Source organism: Panthera onca, chromosome B2, assembly GCF_046562875.1.
Source record: "Panthera onca isolate mPanOnc1 chromosome B2, mPanOnc1 haplotype 2, whole genome shotgun sequence".
Taxonomy (NCBI): Eukaryota; Metazoa; Chordata; class Mammalia; order Carnivora; family Felidae; genus Panthera; species Panthera onca.
In genome coordinates, this window is record NC_138343.1 from 110371064 (window position 1) to 110395640 (window position 24577).

Here is a 24577-nt window from a genome sequence, read left to right on the forward strand (position 1 = left end):
CCAGCCATTAATCAAAAACAGAATGAGAGCAGGATGGGACTTTAGGAAAGTTCAGGAGATAAGTCTTTGTCTGCATGGAGTCAAAGGTAGCCTTGGTTCTATGAGGCTGAAAACAGATACAACTTAAAAAGCCAGTATGTTGACAGTAAGGAGACTCATGTGTGTGTGTGTGTGTGTGTGTGTGTGTGTGTGTGTGTGTGCATGTGTTTGTGTGTGTGAGTGTATATAACATTAATACATATGGATATATATATATATATATAGCATCAATATGGACAGTAATTAATATTTGGCTGACAGAAATTCCAAGAACAAAGAAATGTGGAGTTTAGCTGCAGTACCAACAGTTATTATGATGTACAATTACATGTATTTATAAATACATGGATTTAATATATGAATTAACAAATTTTATAGTAAAAATGACAGATTTATCATTCTCAACAAACAATCTTATCTTGGTTCCATTTCTTATTCTCTATAAGGGTGTTCTCAGATTTTTGGTTACAGAAATTTTTAACAATCTTAAAAAATTAAGGACTTCAAAAAACTTTTGTTTATGTGGATTACATCTATTGATAATTAATGTAACAGCAATTACAACAGATATTGTTTTTAAACATAAGGATTCTCAAGCAAACAGCTCTTTGGCTGAAAGAGCGATGACTTTCTCACATATCATTTAGCCTTTGGAGAATTCCACTGTATGCTCATGAAAAAACGAGAGCAATAAAGGTAAATAGTGGTTGAATATTATTATGTAAAGTGTTTCAGGTCACCTGAAAGGGTTTTGGAGACCCTAGGGATCCATAGACTATAACACTGAGAAATGCTACTCCAGATGAAGAATTCTATCTCTACAAAATAACCAACATTAACAAAAGGAAATAATTAAACATAAACCTGTCAAAAGGAAAGGTAATTATTCAAAAATAAGTTTATTAGCCATATATTACATATGGCTGTATATAGATCAAAGTGTTTGAGAAAACAAGAGAGTAAATGTCACCTTTTGAGAAAAAAAAACAAGACATTTTATTTCTCTAACATGGGGACCAGTAAAATAATGCAAGATATAAGCAGAACACAGACAAAGCAAAACTGAATTCTTCAAATTAAAAATTATTACAGAAGAAATATCTGGTATGCACTTTCACCTACCATATATATTTTATGGAAATATATATAATAGCATATAATAGCAACCATTTGCCAATTAACCGCTAATATTGCATTAAAAGAAAAATTTTAAACTGAGTTGAAATATACAATGAATGTAAAATTTTTAGATTTAGCCTTAGATATCAGTTTCTTTCTTGTTTGCTTGCTGGATTTCTTACCTTCTCTTTTTCTCTCTTACTTCTTTTTTTTCTATATTAAATCCGTCCCTTCTAAGTTTGGATAACTGTAATAAATTTAACAACACTATAGCACATATGTATGTTAATAAATTAGAAACATATTTACAGTGGTTTTTAAAGGTTGTTGGAATCTCAGTTTCTTCTTCGTATAAAGTGTATAAATTCATCATGTGTATTTTATGATGTCTCCTATGTGTTTGTAACATAAAAATGTCTGAAATTGAATCAGTAATCAAAAATCTCCAAATAACCAAAAGTTCAGGACCAGACAGTTTCATAGGCGAATTCTACCAAACATTATAAGAAGAGTTAATACCTAGTCTTCTTGAATTATTGAAAAAAAAAAAAAAAGAAAAAAGGAAACTTCCAAATTCATTTTATGAGGCCAGTAACACTCTGGTATTACTCAGTATTACCAAAGTCAGATAAAGACACCACAAAAAAAAGAGAACTATAGGCCAATATCTCTGATGAACATAGATGCAAAAATCCTCAACAAAATGCTGGCAAATGAATCCAACAATACATTTAAAAAATTATTCACCATGATCAAATGATGTTTATTCCTAGGATGTAAGGGTGGCTCAATATTTGCATATCAATCAACATGATACATGCCATCAATAGAGAAAGGATAAAAACCATTTGATCATTTCAAAAGATGGAGCCTTATGTACAAGAACCAAATTATGGAGGTAGCCCGTGTCCATCAATAGATGAGTGGATAAAGAGGAGATGGTATATATAGATGTGCAATGGAATGTTATTCAGCCATGAAAAAGGAATGTAATCTTGCCTTTTGCAACAACATGGATGAAGCTAGAGAGTATAATGCTAAGTGAAAGAAATGAGTCAAAGAAAGACAAATACCATAAGCTTTCCCTTATATGTGGAGTTTAAGAAACAAATGAGCAAAGGGAAAAGAAAGGTGAGAGAGACAAACTGAGGACAGACTCTTAACTATAAAGAACAGATGATTACCAGATGGGAGGTGGGGGGGGATGGGTGAAATAGGTGATGGGGATAAGAGTACACTTATCTTGATGATCACTGAGTAATGTATAGCATTGTTGAATCATTATATTGTGCACCTGAAAGTAATATTACACTGTATGTTAACTCTACTGGAATTAAACTTAAAAACTTTAAAAAAGACCAAAGTAAGAAACATTTTCTAAAGGAATTTAAAGTAGAAAGAGCAATGTATGCAGCAGCAAAAAAACTTTTTACAAAAGTTAAGCTGTAATTGAAAATAGCATAGAAAAAAGAAACCATTGAATAAGCAAAAAATAAAATAAAAATGTCAAAATATAAATACATTTTTATTTTTATTATTTTTTAAAAATGTTAATGTTTATTTTTGAGAGAGAGACAGATCATGAGAGGGGGAGGGGCAGAGAGAGAGGGAGACACAGAATCTGAAGCAGGCTCCAGGCTCCGAGCTGTCAGCACAGAGCCCAACGGAATCCACCATGAACTCATGAACCGAGCTTCAGTCAGATGCTTAACAAACTGAGCCACCCAGGTGCCCCTAAACATATTTCTTAAAAGATTAGTTTAGTTTTACAAAGTGAATGCCACCTTAAAGTTTTCTTGTAATTTATTCGTTTAAGAAATAGCTACTCTTTCAGCAACAACAATGACTACAATGAGCTCTTTTTCTGTGCAGGTGCCCTACAAGGTACTTTACATTTTCACTTACGTCTCATAACACACTAAAAAATAGGTGGAATAGCTTCATTTTACAAGATAACACTGAGACTCAGCAGATTTAAAATGTGTTAAGCAACACATTTTTAAAGTATTAAATGAAGGTATAAAGCTGAATTTCTTGAGCTTCTAGTCCCTCAATCTTTCAATTAAACATTCTATCTCCACTTTCAGAAGAAAAGGACGATGCTACCTAGAAGTAATTTGCAGTCAAGTAGAGAAAATGGACAAGTATCCAAACAAATATAAGATACTATGGGTTGCAAGGTAGTATATAACAATCATCAAAACAAGCGTGAGATGTTTTCAGTGGTGGTACAATCACTTCTTCCTACGGACGTCAAATAAATTTTTTGGAAGCTATCCCATGGGAGATCGACCATGAAGGATCATATAGCCAGAAATGGGAAGAAAAATACAGGAAAAAAGAATGACAGTATCAAAAGATGGAGGAAAATTAGGAACATGGACATGAATTGGTTTGGTATCTCTTATAGGTATACACAGTGATTATAGAAAAAAGACATAAAATGTAGTTTAAGACTGAACTATAGAGGCTTTAGATCCTCAAGCTAAGATGTGTAGAATGTATTCTAAATTTTCCATGAAGAAATATTGAACACTTATTATCTAAATAGCTTAATCAATTTGAAGTTTTGGAGAACTTAATTTATTAGTAGATGTGAAATGGAAGAATGACAGAAATCAGAAAGGGACCTGCTGAAAAGTCACTGCAATGATTCAGAGGAGAAAGAGCAAAGCTAACATGACTTGACAACTGAATTAGAGCCTGACAAAAAGAACGGTGATTACGCAAAGTAGAATTTGAAGGTTTATGTCTACGTGACTAAAGAATAGAAATCATGTGGCAATTCCCTTTGGGATTTGCTGGGGTTGAGGGATAAAGGAAAGAAGGGGGAATAAGATAGCAAGGTCAGTCGTGAGCCTGTGCAGACAAAGAGTGATGCTGAGATTTGAAAATGTGGGACCAGAGTTGATAAGGCAGGTTAGACTTCAGAACACCTTGGGGTCTTACCCACAAAGAGATAGATAGCAAGGTGGAAGGGCCCTGCTGGGAAAGAGTGTGAAGAGAGAAAAGAAAGTTGACAATGGAAGAACCAATCCTCAGGGCGGGGTGTGTGTGTGTGTGTGTGTGTGGAAATAGCAGAAAGATAATGCTGAGAAAATATCAGACTGAAGAAAATGGAGTCTGATATTATGAGAACCAAGAGAGGAAAACATCAAGAAGGACGAGAGCCCAACAACATTGAGTGCATCAGAGAGGTTGAGAATGGGCGAGGGGTGAGAGAAGGTAATTAAGCTCTGCAATTAGGAGGTCTGGGTTGAGATTTAAGTGAGTTATTTGAGGACAGTGTCAGAGGTTAATACTCAGCTTGCATGAAATAAAAGTCTGAGGAATTTGGTCAAGAATTGGTGGGAAACTTATTGAAGAGGTGTAACTGTAAATGAAAGCAGAGCAAAAGCACAACTTCAGGAAGCAGAAAGAGCAAGGGAAATTTTTATATGCCAGAAGAGTCTGAGGATATTCGCAGGTGAAGGGAGGAGGGCTTCTTAGAGCGAGAACTGAACATGCAGGATGGTGGGAGTCGGCATCAAGGAGAGGCAAGAGGGGTGGAGTCAAGGAGAAAACATGGAATGATAAATCTCAGGTGAAAAGCAATGCTTCGTGATCTGAGCATGAGAATGTAAGGGTGGTAAAATAATGGGAAAGGTTAAAAGAGACTGTAATTTGGAGAAAAGAAAAATTTTAAGGAATCCACATGTATGGCATAGATCATGAATTTCATTTTTCTTGTTTTTAAAGATAAATTTCCCTGTGTAGTGCCCAGCCTGTTCTGTGTACTCTTAGCAAACATGATAAATAAATAAAAATGACCTAAATAATGCAAACACGTGTACCAGCAGTTACTGCATGTTTATTTCTACCAGCAATCTATTTTGATTTGTGTAACGTTTCAAGAAATACTTGTAGGTAAACATCTGGGATCCTAAAGCATCGACACATATGTAACTTTGCACGAATTTTTGTTTTCATTTTCACTCCTCCTATTTTATCTAATTCACTGCATCACTTTGACTCTGTAGAAATATCAAAGGCTTAAAATTATTTTCTCAACTGATTTGATGAATCATGTGTAAGTGATTTGGTGCAATATTACATTCTAAGAGTTAACATTTTTTTCAAGAACTCATAAGAATCTGCTGTAGTTCAAAGCAGCAGTTGATAGCCAGTTTATTTTAGTTTTTTGGTGTGAAAGCCTCCTTTATGCAGCTATTATTTTAAATGATCATGAGTTTTAAAGAAAACTAACTACTACACTGAGCAATATCCACAGAATTCTCGAGATTGACCTCCGGGGGTAATAAAGTATGCAGAGACAGTTCACATTTGGAATGTTGCACACAGTGAAGCCAAGGGTGTTCAATAAATGTATGCAATCCTTTCTGAGTGTCTGTCCTGTCACTCTGAGGATAGGACACAGCTGTCTTGAGGGCCATGTCAGAACAACTTAACATCACCAATAAATGAATGAGGCCACATTGCTGGTACCCAAAGACTAATAATCAACAGTGACAAACATTTCACCAAATGTGCCTTATACAAAGACTTGCTCTGAGGTCTAGCAGAACGAGTTATCAGAGAGAGTAAGCAGGGCAGCTGTCCCTATTTAGAAGGCTTCAACCAAGTTACTGCTCCATTCTTTTTTTCCTGAAACAAAATTTCCATAAGTATAATCACCCTTGCTCTAAAAAGTGGCATTGTTTTAAATCCACTCAAAAACGAGTGAGATGTTTTTTCCCATTATGATTTTTTTTCTTATTATGGTATCCATTTTGACACAAAAGCTTAATAAGCGAAACCTGTTCCTACCCAGGAAAAGTAACACATTATCATGCCATAATTATTACCATCAATGTCATCCTCATTCCCATGGATGCCAATTAATAAATACTTAATAGACACCAATTATTATTTATGCACCTTCTATTTTATCTTATTTATCTCTACCCAGAATTTCTATGAGGTAATATTATTATTATTATCCACATTTTATTGTAAGTTTTTTTTAGTATTTATTTATTTTTGAGAGAGACAGAGCATGAGCAGGGGAGAGGCAGAGAGAGAGACACACAGAATCTGAAGCAGCCTCCAGGGTCTGAACTGTCAGAACAGAGCCCAATGTGTGGCTTGAACTCACAAACCATGAAATCATGACCTGAGCTGAAGTTGGACGCTTAACCAACTGAGCCACCCAGGCACCCCTATTATTATACACATTTTAAAAATAAGACTACTAAGCACAGAGATGTTATGTAGATTTCCCAAGTTTACACAAATTTTAAAACAGTTTCCCTGTTATCAGCCACTACCCAATGATAACATCTGTATTTCTATCATGAATTTGGTGATAATTTGTTTTTAACAACAACTACATTGATGTTAATATTCATTAGCATTCCATTCCAGCAAGTGATCTCCAATAATATTCCATCCCAACAAGTGTCCCAAAACAAAACAAAACAAACAAGTGAGTCATCGTATAAAATGATGCTATTTAGGAAAAAAACATATGTCCTAATATAAACTTTAACCTACACACTATAAGAAAGCATATTTTTCTTTTTCAAAGGCTTGTGCATATTTGTATTAACTAAGAATGGATTTTTGAAAGAAGATAAAATTTATATTTCTATGATTAAGGATTGTATAAAGTTTTAATAATAAATTTTATACAATTGCCCAGAACTAGAACATCAGAGTTTCACTTTTTAATTTAAGCAAGTAAGGCATGAATCTTGTTAAAACAAGGTTTGGGGATAACATTAAAAAAACAACTCTTGGACTCTAATTCTGAGAACACGATAGACAATATTCGCTACAAAATCATACTTTTTGTTGAAGTGCTGGGCTCAGAGGAGACAAAGGAAACTTCCAGAATCTTCCCTTCTGTTGCAAGAGGAGAAAAAGAACACCTGCTGATTCACGAACGGTGAGGTCACCCTGTGGACAAGTGCTTATAGTAAAACAAGAACTCAAAAACTAAGTGTGCAAGGAGCAAAGTAGGGGTGCGTAGGCTGTGAGCCTTTGTTAAGCCAGAGATGGTGGGACAAAAATATAAGTTCCCCAGGTGATTTGGAGAAGATAGCAACAACACAGTATTTAAATCTCCTTCAAATCCCCTTGTAAAAACAGAGAGTGAAACCCATGGACAATATTTAAAACAAACTGAAATGAGCCCTAGAAATGTGGACTGAAACAGTCAGAAACCTACCAGGTATTAGCATCTACGGAGAAGGAAGGAGAGGAAGGCAATAGGGAGTCTGAGAGACACCCCAAACAGGAAACCCCCAAACAGCCAATAGGCATTTCCTGAAAAGTGAGTAATGACAACTTGAGATCATCAGCTGAACCTGGGAAGGGCTTTGACCAGTCCCAGAGCAGGTAAGCATAAAGGGTTCACCACGAAGTGTGAGTGCTGGTACCATCTGGTACCCTGTGACCCCTGGGGAACTTATGAGCCAGGGTTCACTTGCAGGACAGAATCCCACAAATGGTAAGACACTACTAGGGGTGGAATAAAAGTTGAACAAGATAGGGACAATGGAGAGAAAGAAAGATAATTTTAGATAAAAGTGAGGGAAATAAAATAAAACTATGAGCTCATAATCAAAGTTCCAATCACAGAAAGAAAAAAGCCTTCATAAGGGAGAGCCTGAAGAAACAACAAACAACACATTTATATCACAAGGTACTTCAGATATTCAATTTTTCAAACTTGAACTTTAATATATATATAAATCTTCTAAGAATTAAAATATGAATTCAAAAATAAGGACAAACAATAGATTATTAAAATAACCAGTAAGATTTGAAAAGTAACTATTATAATAAAATATAAATTATATAAAATTCTCACTGGATGGGTAAAATAACATATAGAACTGAAGAAATAATTAGTGAATGTATGTTAAGACTGATCAAATTACACTAAATACATCATAGAGAAATGAGGAGATGAAAAATTAGAAAGAGATGTTGAAAGAAGAAAAATGTGCATACCTAACACATTAATAATGAGCACAAGGAAAAAATAGTAATATTTGAAGAAATAATGGCTATGAATTCTCCAAAGTGGTAAAGGAAAGAAAAATGACTCCATGTGCCCTGGAAAAATTTCACAATAAAAAGAAACTCTCACTCCATAAACTATAGTGAGTCTGCAGTGGATCAAGGGCAAAGAAAAAATATATAAGAAGACAGAGAGAAAGGATAGATCATATGGAAGGAATGACAATTCAACTGGTAACAGAATTCCTCTACCTTAGTGGAGGAAGAGAAAGCAATACAGTGACACGATGTACTCAAAGTAATCAGAGTGCCTAACTGGTGACCTAGATCTTGTGCTTAGCAAAAGGCTTTCGACAATAAGGATGATTTAAAGACATTGTCACATAAATAAAACCTGAGAACACTTTCCACCAATAGGTCTTTGCTCAAGACGCTTCTAGAGAAGGAGATGCTAAAGAAGTATGATGTTGAAGGAAAAGTCAGAGATGTGAGAGAGATGGTAGCAATGTAACTGAGAAATCTGTAGGTGAAGATAGACACACGTTGAAAAATAATACTAATACAATTTGACATTCAGATTCTTTTAAAGGTTATAATTCAACTATTGAACAAAATTAGCATGTAAATCAGGTTTAGATGTGATGAAATTTAAATGTAGCATCCTTCTCTTGTTTGGAAGAGGGTGTTGGGTTTTTTTTTTGTTTTTTTTTTTTAACGTTTATTTATTTGTGAGAGAGAGAGAAAGAGACAGAGTGTGAGTGGGGGCGGGCCAGAGAGAGAGGGAGACACAAAATCGGAAGCAGGCTCCAGCCTCTGAGCTGTCAGCACAGAGCCCTACGCAGGGGCTCGAACTCACAGACTGTGAGGTCATAACCTGAGCCGAAGTCAGACGCTTAACCGACTGAGCCACTCAGGCGCCCTGGGGGAGGGTGTTTTATAGTAATTTTATTCTTTAAATGTGCATAGTAAAATTTCAAGGGTCACGGCTGAAGTAAGAGAACTAGAGTGTTGTCTTTCCAGATAGGTAGACATTAGAAAACAGAAAATAAAAATATATTTAAAGGGAAAAAAACACTCAATTTTGTAACGGACAAGATAAAATATGAAGAAGTGTTTAGAGAACATGAGAAATATAAAACAAGCAAGATGGTAAGAACTAGACCTAAAATATTAATAATCACAACTAATGTGAGTAGTTGAAATTCATCAGATTAAAAGTGAAGGCCATTGTACTGGATAAAGAAAGAGTAAATTTTAACTTTATGTTATTTACTAAAGAGATGTCTAAAACAAAATGTCATGAAAAGACATAAAATAAAAGTTTGTAATAAAAAATTCTGATAAAATACTAACCAAAAGAAAGCTGGAGTAATTGTAATAATATCAGATACACTTTACTTAAAAAAGGTCATTATATGGAATATAGAAGTTACTATGTAAAGATAAATGTTCAATTCACCAGAAAGATACATAAAGCTTGGATAAAATGTATAAAACAGCTCCTAACATAAAAATTGATAAAACTACAGGGATAAACTGAAAATTTTCCATCTTGGAGGAAGATTTTAATATAGTTTATCCAATTATTGATACTTCTATTATTCAAAAAATTAATGAAGATAAAGGGTAATTGAAAAACAATGAATCTTGAGTCAATCAATATAGGATCATGCTTCCAACCATTAGAAAATGTACATTATTCTGGATGAAATATGGAATACCTACTAAAACAAATATATTTGTTTGTAAGATAAAGCTCAATGTATTTTAAAGAGGAGACCATTTTCTCTAACCACTATATAATTAAATTAGGCATTGGTTAAAAGAGGATGATCTTTACAATCCCCACAGGTTTGGAAATTGAAAAACAAGTTTTAAAATTTCCATGTAAAATGCTAGGTAAAGAATTTATGTTGATGGAATTAAGGTATTCTTGCAACAGAACGATAATGAAAATATTGCATATAAAAGCTTGTGGGATGTTGCTGAAATAGCATTTAAACTCACTGCCTTATATGCTTATATTAGTAAAGGAGAAAGATAGAGACTAATAAAATAAACATCCACATTAAGATATCTAAAAATAAACACAGAGGGGCGCCTGAGTGGCTCAGTAGGTTGGGCGTCCGACTTCGGCTCATATCACGATCTCACGGTCCCTGAGTTCGAGCCCCGCGTTGGGCTCTGTGCTGACAGCTCAGAGCCTGGAGCCTGCTTCAGATTCTGTGTCTCCCTCTCTCTCTGCCCCTCCCCCGTTCATGCTCTGTCTCTCTCGGTATCAAAACTAAATAAAAAACGTTAAAAAAAATTAAAAAAAATAAATAAACAGAAAAATCTTAAATAAATTAGGAGTAAAGCAAATATTTAATGATAGTAGAATAGATTATAATGTGTATATTTACAAAGTAATATACTATACAGTAATAAAAATGAATAAACTTAACTATAACTATACAAAAACACTTATGAATCTGAGAACATACCATTAAGAGAAAATCTCAGAATACGTCCTATAGTTTCATATATATGAGAGACCAACAAGTGATAAAATTAGGAAAAAAAATCAACTTAATTAGTCTTCGATGACATAAATTAATTGATTTAGACATGAATTAACCATTAGAAGACTTTTAGGTTGAATTCAATCATTTTATTCATTAATTTCATTATTTATAAAAGGCAACTATATATAATGTCGTCATAAAGCAAAGCATATTTTTCTTGTGTTTAAGAATTTATGAAAATTAGTTCTTTATGTCACTAGATTTTAATTTTATAATTCACAGACTTATTAATAATTTTTCTCAAAACGTGAAATATTCTTTCAAATGGGAATTACATACCTATTAGTAAATTCTGGATTTTTGAAATTCTTGAAAATTTTCAATGCAGGGACGTATAATCAATACAAAATAGGCTACACTTTTATTATGATAAATGTTATACTTTAGTTATGTTTAATTAGATTCTTTTAAAAGAATTCTTTAACATAAGTTATATCAAATGTGTAAATCAAGAAAGGCTATAAGCTTTTACATCCTTGTTTAATTTTTAAGCACCTTGTGCTTAAATTTTAGATAAATGTCCAAAATGGCTTAATTCTGATATCTAAAATATTCACCAAACTGTAATATTGATGCAAATTACTCATTAATATATCATATTTACGTAAAAAGAAAAAATGCAAAACGAAAAAATGAATGAGTATTTTCAAAGTTAGAAAGCTTTATAAAGCAAATCACAAATGTAAGCTATAAAGGAAGTTGCCTAAAACATGGAAATCCTGGCCAGTCTTGTTTGAAGTGTCCTTAAAAAGTAACTAACTTCTATAAAATATTTTTATTAGTATGTCCTTAAAAATTAAATTCATTATCTTTGATATCAAAATTAGATCTCAGAGGCTTTATGATGATCCCAAACCGGTCTATGCAGATAATTTTGTTGAGTTGCTGATGGGAAAATGCTCATGTTCAAAGAAAAGTGTTATAGGAAAAGATGCTAAAGTTAAATTTCCACATAGAAGCATCTCAAGAAATGTTCTTACTGCATCACTTCTTTTAAAATACTAATTTTAAGGGGAAGCCAACCTCTCTTTACTCAAATGTTGTCTACCAGATAATAAAAACAAAATAACTATGGGCTTCTATAAAATCTTTGTCTTTGATATCCCCACACCCATTGTTATAAATATACTGTCAATGTCTCAGCTACATCAAGAGCCTTGCAATTCCACTAGGTGCTAGTCTTCCCTTGGCACTATTTGCCTTATGATAATGTATGTTTTCAGTCCTCTGTTTTATTTCATATTTTGCCTTTGGGAAACTTCCTGGGGAGTAATGTTTTTGGATGTACAGTTATTTATATTTTTCAGAAAACAATTTTCTCAAAAGACTTAAAATAATATCAAATGGTTGGGCCATTTAAAATTCAAAAATGTATTTATTTTGCTTTTAATTTTTAGGGTAATATATCTTAAATAGAATACAACTTAACATTCCTTGATGTCTTCTTCTGAATTCTATGGAAAGTAAATAATTCATTATATAATTGCCATATCTATAGAAAATATACAGAATGAAAATCAAATGGATATTTAGAATCAGAAAGCTACATCCTTACAAAAAATAAACCCACAAAAGCAAGCATCAATTTAAACCATAATTGCCTATGAATCATGGAAATTTTGATTTTGCAATGTTACTTTCACTGATGTCATAGAGAGATATTTGTGTATTGCTGATTCTTATCAGCATCTTCTTTATGCCTATAATAAAACCCCAGATATTTGAGAATCCACTCCACTGGGATGATCTCAAGCATCTCAAGCAGAGTGAACCAGAATTCAGGAAGAAATACCCCCTTCTGTATTACACTAATCCTTTTCCACACATTAGCACCCTTCCTTCCCAACCAAAAGACCCAGGAATGAAGGGCAGTCTCTGTGCTTCCAGTACCAAAGCAGAAAAGCCACCCAGAAGACAAGACATGCAGGCACCAGCGTGGAGTTAGAGAATGTGCGTGCAAGTCTGGGCTCAAAGCAAAAGCTATTTGTGAACCTCTGTTATGAAAGACAAAGAAAAGACTGAAAGATAAATAAGAAGTCTGACCAAAAATAAATACACATGGACATAATGCTGAAAATGGGTTGAGAAAAAGAACAATGAATCTTCAGTTTAAATTATCTTCAGTATGTTTTATTAGATAAATACCTGAAGTTTTTGATGATTGCCTCCAAAAAAGCCTGATAAAAATATGTTCTATAGAGAATATAATATTCATATGCATAGCAGCCAATTTATTAAAATGTATCATCTCATGATGTCATTGGACATTTATCTCATATGATCCATAAGAAAAAGTAGACATTTTGTCATCACACTGTCTGTTTTCAGTTACTATTCTTATTTCTCATTTACTTATTTACACTTATTTCTTCCCAACAATTCTCTCCTTTTTACGCCCTTATATAAAGTAAACCACAGTTTTCTGTGGCAGTAGGTCCAAAGTCCTTTGGCCTGCAGGATCTCTACCTCATATTTTAACCTACATGTCCTTACCTCCACTGCTTTCTGACACTAGCCCTTAACTTCAGCTAACTTGTCTTTTAATTGCCCTTATACCAAGTTTTCTTGGTTGCTGACTGTGATATATATATATATTATATATATAAATATATATAATATATATATATATATATATTGGTTTCTGCCCCTGGTTCCTGGCATAGAGTTTCTAAATCCCTTAGAATCTACTAGGTGATAGATTTGCCAATGAGGCAAATGCTTGGTGGGCTCCTGGATGGGGGCTGGTCACCAAAAATACCAAGCCACGATTAGAAACCTGAAACTTTCAGCCCCACTCCCCATCCTCCAGGAAGGGGAAGGGGACTGGAGATGGAGTTTACAATCAATCATGCCTATGTATGTATAAAGCCTCCATTAAAAATTCTCTCAAGTATGGGATTCAAGTATACGGTTCAAGTAAACCCATCTACATACAAGGAAAGTGGCTTACCCCAACTCCACAGGGGCAGAAGTTTCTGTGCTTGGGACCCCTTTCAGACTTTGCCCTATGTATTTCTTCATCTGGCTGTTCATCTGTATCCTTTATCATATCCTTTATTATATAATAAACTAGTAAATGTAATTGTTTCTCTGAGTTCTGTTAGATGTTCTAGCAAATAATTGAATTCAAGGGAGGAAGTCATGAGAACCATTGATTTGTAGCCATGTTGGATGGAAACTATGAATAACCTGGGGACCTACTACTTAACAATTGGCAACAGAAATGGGGAGGAGTCTTGTGAGACTAAGCCGTTAACCTATGGGGACTGTGCTAAACCCAGTTAGCATCAGAAGTGACTGAAATTGTATGACACCAAGCTGGCATCACAGAGAATTTCTTGGTGTGGAAACAAAACAAAACAAAACAAAAAAAACCCCATATATCTAGTGTAGGAAGTGCCTGGAGCGTGGTACTTCTGTAAGAGTGCAGAAGAAACACAGGGGAAGTGAGTTCTTCCTTTACATTTACTTCAGTCTTTTTCTAGTTATTCAAACCTAACCATTCTTCAAATTATAAATTTTGTAATCACTTTCTTCATGAAGTCTGCCCTGACTACCTTTGGGTATAAGGAAAGAGTGTGGAGTGGAATGGTTTCAGAGGGCTTTCTTGAGTATCAGCTGGAAGCTTTGCCCTTGCATCAGTGACACAATTCTGCACCCTTGTTATTCTTCTTTTTTTAAATCCCTGAAGTAAGTCCATGTGGAGTTCTATTATTTGCTGTCAAAGAGGTTCAAATGAGAGATGTGGCAGGTACCACATTTGATGATTGTCTTATACTGTCCTCAATACTCACGATGTAGTGTGTACAGCAGAAATGCTCAAGAAATATTAAGATCTGCTCTGTCCAATGTAGTTGCCACTAACCACATGGGGCTTTGGGGTACTGAAATGTGACTAGTACGAACTGAAATGTGCTAAGTGTAAAACACAGACACACACCACAAGATTTCAAAAAACAGTGTAAACTATCAATGTGTTCTATATTGATACATAATGAAATAATACTTATATAAATAAATAAACATTAAAATTATTTTAACATGTTTCTTTTTATCCTTTTAATGTACTTACCAGAAAATTTAAAATTACATGTGTTGTTCACATGAAATTGCACTAGACAGCATCGATTTAAAATGACTTTTTTAAAAATCAGAAAACATGGGAGGGAAAATTCCTATCTCTCAGAATTTTTAGGAACTTACAGGAAAATTTAAAGTTGTATTGTATATATTTAGAATGCCTTTGGGTACCTAGAAATTGATATTTTAGAGAGTGTTTTCTGAGAACTTTGTCTGTTTATGATATATGAGCTTAGATCCATTCTTAGCTATGTTATTCTTCTCAGATATATAATTATATTTAAGTTAACAACCATTAGAAAATACCAGCAAATAAAACATTATTGCTCAATCATATGTAGTCTACAGCAAATCTTTAGTGATTGAAAGTTGAAGGCAGAATCAGGATTATTTTATTTCATTTTGCTTCAATCACTGAAAAAATTAATGTATTTGAATGCAAGTCGCTTTAATCTTCAGGCTTGAGAACACGATCAGTTATTTCTGTTACAAGTTATTTCAAATAACATAGTTTTTTAAGTTTCAGCATAACTAAGTTTAAAAGTTAAATTTCTATCAGAGGGTTTAGTATGAAATGACTCAGTCTCTGAACACATTAAAAGTATAAATATTTTATGAGTTTCAGCTGGAAATTTATACTGCATGCCAAAGAGAATTTATCATCAATACAAGCAGTACTTACTTGATACTCTTGCAGGTTTTTCTGCTAAAAATAAAATAAAATAAAATAAAATAAAAGGAAGAAAAAAAGTTTTGTTTAACTCAGATAAAATGCAAAGAAATTATACGTTGATGGACTACGTGAAATTATCTCACATCTTTTGACTTTCTTATTGCTTAATGTAATGTAAGAATATAACTATTGCCTGAGAACATGGGTCTTTGAGTGTATTAATTGTTTTCATGTGAAATATAATAAAAGCGCTTAATTATTATAGATGTTACAACGTGTTTACATTTTAAACACTTACTAAAATCAGCAGGATTCTTGTTAAATTAAGTGTTTTGGTTCAACTTTAATTATAACTAAGTTGAGTAAAATTACTATGTATGATGTAATTAATGTAAATATTTGTTTAAAGTTTCCAAATTCCATAAAATGTATCATTAAGAATTATTTTCCTTTCAAAGGTAATAATGATGAATAACTAAACCTTAAAAAGCAACATGCAAAATCAGTTTAATTTTTCATAACCATTTGTCTAGTTTCAATGAGAGACTATAATTCTTCAAAGTAGTATCTTTTTACATTAAAGTGTATGTATGTAGGACAAAAATATAAAGTGAGATGATTGTCCCAAATACCAAATACTGTAACAGATATTCTAACTTCTTGGAAAGAAAAAAAAAAGATTGGTAACATCTACATTGTACTAACGTTAGTCTATTTTTTTTTCTTAGTATGGTTGACACATAATCTTACAAGTTTCAGGTGTATAACTTGCTGATTTGACAAGTTTATAATCATGCTGTGTTCATCACAAGTATAGCTACCATCCCAACATTAGTCTAATTTAAAGGGCCAGACTTGAAAACATAAATTTTTAAAGGAATCTGCGTTATATGATTTACTTTGAGACTTGCAGAGTTTTTAGTATAAACCTAGGGATTATAAATTTACAGAAAGTGGTTAATGCCAATAGAAAGGTTTTTAGAAAATTTTTTTTCCTTTGAGATACTTATGGTTTTAGTTATATTACAGCTGCATACCTCATGTATTCAAAACACAAAATAATTTAGAAAAAATACTTCAGTAAGGCTCATGTGTTATTATTTTTCATTTAAAAATACTATCACTGACTAAAAGACAGGAACTTAAAAAGGCGTACAGTAAACATTTACTGAAATACAATGAATTATCTGTTGGATGAAGGAATGAATAAGAATATGCCTGTACTCTCAACTAGCTCCAGGTTAGTGTTGTGCTTTCATATATAATAATTTGTCCCTACTGTGTTTTCATAATATAAAGATCTTGGAAATGATGGACTCACACAGTGGGGTAAGAAGGGAGTTACCACTCTCTTGGAAACATTTTTTCCTTCAGGGGTACATTTTTTCTTTGGGCTGCCCCGATTGTGCCCATACATTCTCCTGTATGTGCCACAGTGCGATAGGGTAGGGAAGTGGGATCGAATGGATTTAACCGTTAAGTCTTTGGCGTCATATTTACTTTGAGCCAAATCCTGTCTCTACCAGGTAAACACTCTGAGATGTTAGGTGTTCCTTCATCACATTTACCTTATCTTTAAATTGGGCATAATTGGGCCTGTTCTAAGGATTAAATGAATTAATAGGATTAGTTAGGAAAGGATGTACCAGTGGGTTTTTAAAATAACATATCTTCTCATTCTTCTAGCTAATTATCCTAAAAAATGCTAGGCAATATTTTAAAAGTTAAGGAAGTTGAGATATAAAATTTATGGCCCGTTATGCTTCTACAGATTTGGTTTGTTCTTAATCTAAATTTTACCATCTAGTATGACTGATAATTATAAGTCTAAATTACTAATGACTATATGTCTAAATTTTATATGTAGCTATGTCCTTTCAGTACGTCATTTCAGGCGTACATAATACACTAAGCAGAAAGAAGGAACCAGTAAAAAACAAGACTCATTTCCTCTCTCCACACACTGGAGATGTATATATTTGCTATGAATGAAAATAATTGTTCAGTTATGGCATGTTTACTTAGCACCTTAAAATTTAAAATATTTAAATACCATTACCTTTTGAGTTAATTAGATTTTTTAATTTTATTTTTTATTTTTTTAAATTCTTTTTTTTTAATGTTTATTTTTGAGAGAGAGAGACAGAAAGACAGAACACGAGTAGGGGAGGAGCAGAGAGAGAGGGAGACACAGAATCTGATGCAGCTCCAGGCTCTGAGCTGTCAGCACAGAGCCTGACGTGGGGCTTGAACTCCCCAGCCGCGAGATCATGACCTGAGCCGATGTTGGACACTCAACCAACTGAGCCACCCAGGTACCCCGAGCTAATTAGATTTTTAAAAATTATATCACTCAGATTGCATAATTCAGTTATAACATCCATTTGTAGTTTTTTGATGATCAAATCACCAAAACATGTCGTTCTTATTTTAGGTAAAAGACATCTCCCTTCCATGTGCATGCTGGCATTTTCCCTCCACCATCCACTTCTTGAATTAATTTAAAGGGCCAAGTTTAGGTAATAAAAAGGTATTTATAATTTTGGCTGTATTTATGTAATACATAAAATAATTCTTATCTATCTATTTTTACCACTATATCATTTTTGACCTTATGCATGTTACGAAAGTCTTTTGTAATAGAGAAATTTATCTTCTGGTATGTACTAGAATATTCTATTGAATGTTTATGTTGTTAACATTTTTGATTTCTTTACGTTGGCTAGTTTTACACTGAAATGTAAACTCCCTGCTAGATTTCCCACCTCTCCACTTCTGCTACTAGCAGAAGTGTATAGCTGCTAGACTTCTTTGCTTTAAAAAATTTAGTTTTAGTGCAAACATAATTTAGGCACCTCCATACTAACTTAGCAATTGGATATTTGCAAAGTTGATTCAAGATTACCTTTTGTCACATTGTGTGATTGAAGACTTTCTTTTCTTGTTGAGACTGTTGATAAGGAAAATGTAAATTAAACTATGAATTTTTAAAGGGAATTTTCATAAAAATTTTGGCTCACTTCAACCAAGCTTTGGGAAAATGGGAATATTTAAATGTTGTAAATATTTTCTCAGGATGATTTAAAAATTTTTTCTCTTCTAACATCTAACAAAAATAAACGTCACCAGTAGAGATTGTTTTGTTTGCATAAACAGGGATATAACATGATTGCACTGATTACAGTATTTAAACTAACTAGAATCTGTGAACAATTGGTCATCCTGAGTAACTGAAATTGAAGATAAACTAAAAAACAAAAGAAAACATCTGTCTTCTTTCATAATTAACAATCTTTTCGATATGTCTAAGAATGCTTTCTTCTTGATCCAATAGAATATTTCTCTGGTAATTAAGGTCTTTGCAAGTTTTTTCAGATACCTGCATTGAAAATCAGTGATTATCATATTATCTTTTATTGTTTACAAATAAATACACCCAATGTTAAGAAAAATAGCAACTTTGTGATGCAGCTTCTAGACTTGTTGCCCACCGATGGTGCAACACATTTGTTGGGACTGGCCTGCCACCCACTGTTCCTTTGCCATGGCCGTTACCACATATCCACTGATTATTTTCCACATTTCTTTTTTAAATGACCTTAGCTCTCATCATGTACACAAATAAAAGTTTTACTTTAAAGTGATATAAATAATCCTCAACTCAAGTATTTTTGCTTCAGGGCTTTGCATTTCACTTTTCAATCTTTTAAAAAATTACCTTTTTCTTCTTTAAGATGTTTCATTTCTGTTTTTTCTGTAGAAAAAAAGTGAAGGTAATTTTGAATCATATATCACATTTATTCATAGGTCTTCCTAAGGTTTGGAATTAAATTTTGTGTAGTTAATATTCACACTTCAGGTATTATATGAAAAGAATTCTATGGTATTAATTTAGAAATAGCAGAACCTAAATTTCTCTCTTTTTGCATATGTAATAATAAGTGATATCTACACCTTTTGCATGGAAAATCCTATAGTGAATTGTAATTCTGATATATGCTTTAAAATCGCTGCCCACATTTTCATGAATTGCTTTTAAGTGGCATAATTTATATAATTCTGTGTTTTTTTATTTCTGTGCTTTTATTGTTAATTTGGTGCATATGTCTTTAAATGTCATCTTTACCTTTACTTTCTTTTTCAGGTTTTTCAATTTTCTTCTTCCCTAGGAGGGAAAATATAATAACAAGAAATTATCAGTTTAAAAACCATGAGTTTCTTAATCTTGAAGTAAACAGTTGGAGATAGGACTTAATCCCATAAGTGTAGGGGGTTAGGGCTCTGCTTTTGCAAGATGTGAAGGAAGAGGGTACCTCCCATGTGTGAGAACATAGGTATTTTTGTTATGCTTAGTTATTTAGCTTGTATTCAGTCACCTGTATGGCAGAGCCCCTTCCCTTTTACTTTTTGTCTTTTTTTTAATGCACTTTGAAGTAGAGTTAAAGCAAGCCATTCATTTATTAAATGTTAACTAGTAACAACAGGAAAAAACATCTGAATTTTCAACTGTTTTCTTAAGGAAATGAGTATTTGACTGGTGCTATGGGTGCTCAATAAATAAAACAATGGATTAAAAACAATGAGAGTCACAAATTATCTCCAAACCAAAAGTGGACACAGGCTTTTCAAAACACTTTTGGTTGATTGATGATTTTCTTCAACTATATTTATCAGACAAGAGTGAGAAGAAAATCAATATGTAATGAGTGACAAGTAATTATGTAGTGGGAATGTTGCATATGTTTCTTATTTAATACTTAACTGTTGTAAGCCTTTTGGGAAGTCATTTTGCCTGTTTTATAGGTGAGGAAACCAGGAAGCTGAACTGGGTAAGGGATTTTCCTAAATGTTACACAGCTAGATAAAGATAAATTTACATACAGATCTGTTTCAACTGATCTATGTTCCCTCCTTTGGGAAAGTAAATATTTACCTGATTCTATGATTTCTGATGTTTCTTCTTTAGAAAAAAAGAAGAATATATAGAAAAAGAAAAGGAAAGAATAATTTTGTATTTCAGTAGCATACAACTGAGCTTTACCTCCAGGTATATCCTATTAAATTCCACCGGTAATGACAATAAACACATACACTTAAAATGGCAAAGAAACACACTGGTAACTAATATCTCTGAAAACTGTAACTAGAAATCTATTTTGAAATTAGAACTACTCTACAGACGAATCTAAAACAGTCTAATTCTATATAGTAGAATGAATCAGTTTGAAGTCCTTTGCTTAGTTTTCTTAATTACAAATTATACAGCTCTATTTCACAAACTTTTAACTTGATCTTCATACATATGTGCATGCATTTATTCATTGAATATTTATAAAGCCACTACACATATAAGAAGTTATACTAAATGTAATAGGTGGGGTCGTGGGATGAAACTGAAAAACATCTCAGAAATAAATTCAGCTCATGGTGACTATTGTCAGAATAGTGAGACAAGAAATAAAATGCTACTTGTCTTTATGATAATATAGAACCAGCCTTTCTTTTTGTTCTTTCAGCTATTTCATAGACCAATAATATTTTAAAATATAGCATGGCAGGTTTTTAAAATGCATTTTTCCTCACAATTCATTTAAAGTGATAACATTTTCTATAAACCTGATACATTTGATTTTGTCTTCCATAACTTTTCTGGAAGCTATATTAAAAATTCAAGAAAAATTGATTAACATATTTTATAATAATGAAGATGAAAGATGAATAATGAGTCATAAACAAAACAGTATTTACAAGAGATTATGGTGATATATTAGCATTCTAGTTTTGACTTTCAACTGTTAAATTTTGCAATACTCTTTATATCCATAGAAATAATAAAAACTAGATGTGCTAAAGATTTTCTCCAACTCAAAGGCAACATTTAATATTTTAACATAAAATTCATTTATAAGAAAATTGTTGCTGCATTTGTAAGGAATCTGTCATGATACTTTTAAGGAACCAAGCTATTCCTTGGCATTTCAAAACTTTAGATATAGCTGCTAGATTGAAATGCACAGATTTTTACTCCAGGTTAAAGTCTGGGTCATAATTTAATACATAATAATTTCATTTTTATGAAATTACACAAAACATAAATTTTCAAAACTGTATTAACTGTTATATTCGTATTATTTCTTGGAATGTCAAAAATAAAACTAAAAACTGAAACTAAAAACAATTCACCCTCAGGCTTTCAAAAAGTAAGATAATAAAAGGCTCATGTGCTTAAAATTAAATAATTGGAGACAGGTATTATGTGTTCTAAATTTTCCGAACTCAGAAGCAACTATTAGAGGGATCTCCATACTGTGTTTACTCAATACATCCTCACAAACAAAAGGAAGTACATAAAAGAAAGACCCAACCACTATTTTCCACAGAGGCATTATTATGGTAAATGTATTAATTACACAGGCATGACAACAGAAAACATTGTAGGCCTTCTCTCACATATCCTGGTATAGTGTGCTAATAGGTGCCCAATAAAGACATGTTCAAGGATAAATGAATACAACATACACATTATTCTTTGTCAATCAGAATCATTTACATAGGTGATCGCATAATGACTATCGCCTTAATAAACATACCATCCTTTCTCTGCTGCATATAAACTCCAAGGGTTATAAAATTAAAATAATTAAATAGCAAATTTTTAATTTTAACATTCTACACTTACTTGTAGTTGGTTTGGTTTTGTCTAAAAAGTAAAGAAAAAAAGAAAACCAGTGGTCAATTTCCACCCATAGGTAAAATATCAGTCATTTATATTCTTATTTCTGTCTGAGTTAAAACAGGAATAGGCTAACCTTATATTAAATAAGCAATAGAAAATGCCTTTTGAGGAATTTTAAAGTTATATTCCTAATGAATTCTCTGTAGAAGAGATTGTACAGCTTTCAAATATAGAATCCTCTTGGTCTCTCTTTATCCCTATAAAACCTCATGTTTGATTTGATGCAATTTGAATGCTCACAAAAATTTGAATGCCTTACTATTTCTAAATAGCATAAAATGCATATTCCACCATCATCTTTGCAGAATACATGTTAACTTTAATTCATATTAACTGTCTAAGTCCCCCAGTACAGCATTTTAAACGAAGAAACTGATTTTATAAAATCTCAGGGGGAATAAATGAGTGGTAGATGAAAACCACAAAACTATACCATCCAAATACATGACCTCTTTCTCCAGTATTCCTTGTCTTCTGAAACTGTTAACTAAAAACATTAATTATGCAGTCATACACCTAAAGATCGATTTATTTATAAAAAAGTTTACAGCATGTGGTCATGACTGTGAACAATTCAAATCACTCAAAACTGGGTCAACTAATTCTAATTCATTAACTGTGGGAATATAAATCGATACAACTTATATCAGAGAACAATTAGAATTATCTATAAAAATTACATTGTATATACCATTTCACTAAAATACTTTAAGAAATTTTACTCCAAAGATAAAGTAACAAAACTAGACTGGTAGATATATATATATATATATATATATATATATATATATATATATATTATTTTGTATCAGTATAGAAATCTTGTTAGACAACCTAAACATACCAATCAGAGATTAGTTAACTATACAACTATCTAATAGAATACTATTATTTTCAAAATACATTCAAATTTTCAAATTTGAAATGTAAAATTCATTTCAAATTTAAAATTTCAAAATTTGATAATTTTTACATTTCAAATTCAAATTTTCAAAATACATTCTTAAATAGAAAAACCTGGGACATGGTAACTTATAGAGTATGTCATAATTTGTGTAAAAAATAAAAGTGGGGATATATATGTTTATTTTATATAAGCATGTATGTATATGTATATTATGTGTATATGCTATGTATGTATGTTGCTAGAAGGAGACAATAAGAAATAACAGTAATTACCTATTGGATATTTTGGAATAGGAACTGGTAGAATAGGGAAAAAGAGAGGAGAAGGAGGTATATTTTCACAATTAGTCTCCTATAATGTATGCCTTCGTGTTTGAACCATGCCAACCATTATAGTTTTAAAATTTGAGTAGTATTTTTTTAAATATTAAGCTAGCAATTATATATTTTATATTTAAGAACATATATCAAGCTGAAATTCATGATTAGTTTTCAGTAAAATGTAATTTGTGCAATTTGGCAAGTTATTTTACAATACTATCAGCAGTGAATTGACTTAATCAGTATGACACATGACATTGATATTGACAACAGTGAAAGGTGCTTGTGAATCATGAAATCAAATACTATTTTGCTAATAGTGCTGTATTATAACCATAAGAGACTCTTAACTATAGAGAACAAGCTGAGGGCTACTGGAGAGGAGGTGGACAGGGAGTGGACTAGATGAGTGATGGGTATTAAGGAGGGCATTTCTTGGGATGAGCATTGGATGTTATATGTAAGTGATGAATCACCAAATTCTAATCCTGAAACCAATATTACACTATATGTTACATAACTAGAATTAAAAAAAAAAACCGTGAAACCAAATATACTGTTGTATTATAACAGTATGTTTGGCAATCCTATACATACTGGTTATAATACTCAGCAAAATGTATAATTGTCAGCTTATCTATATCAGATAAACTAGATTTTGCTGCAAAACCAGACTAAAAATTACCAGGACAAAATGAAAAACAGTTGTAGGCTTTGTTTTAATTTTTAAATTTAATACAAAGAGGCAATTAAGACAGAATGTAAAAACACCTGTTTTTATAGATGGAGATTCTTTTTCTTGATGTTCAGCTTTTTCTAGAAAGAGAAATTAAAATTAATTGGCAATCTGTGGATTGTTTGTGTAGCAAGCATTTCTTACTTATGTGTTTACAAGTGATCCTCAGTTTATATGGGAAGCATGCCCTCAAAGTCATTTGCACGCTGGAACTCAGAAAGCATATTGCCATAGAAACGCATTATAAACACAGTCAGGTTCATTCTCAGGGCAACCTGTAAGATACAAAGGTACTAGCCCTCTTGAGGCCACATGGTATAGAAAGAAGAGGCTAGACTACGACAAAAGGAGAATAAAAAGAGGATTTTTCTTTCTCTGCTAAAGGTAGAGTCATTCCT

At 32.5% G+C, this 24577-nt stretch overlaps 1 protein-coding gene and 1 long non-coding RNA gene across 2 annotated transcripts in view; one reads left to right on the forward strand and one right to left on the reverse strand.

Annotated features, from left to right (window-relative positions):
• The window catches only part of TRDN (triadin), a 388244-nt gene that overhangs the window by 12935 nt on the left and 350732 nt on the right, over positions 1-24577 (reverse strand). The window contains exons 32-38 of the mRNA XM_060616557.3: positions 24215-24259; positions 22160-22180; positions 20414-20440; positions 19607-19645; positions 19199-19234; positions 18386-18430; positions 15490-15510 (exon numbers count right to left, since the gene is read on the reverse strand). Coding sequence (XP_060472540.3) covers positions 15490-15510; positions 18386-18430; positions 19199-19234; positions 19607-19645; positions 20414-20440; positions 22160-22180; positions 24215-24259 — 234 coding nt within the window. The remainder of the gene's footprint in view (positions 1-15489; positions 15511-18385; positions 18431-19198; positions 19235-19606; positions 19646-20413; positions 20441-22159; positions 22181-24214; positions 24260-24577) is intronic.
• The window catches only part of LOC132667599 (uncharacterized), a 63227-nt gene continuing 63066 nt past the window's right edge, over positions 24417-24577 (forward strand). Inside the window, exon 1 of the long non-coding RNA XR_009605255.2 lies at positions 24417-24563. This is a non-coding gene — a long non-coding RNA (uncharacterized LOC132667599). The remainder of the gene's footprint in view (positions 24564-24577) is intronic.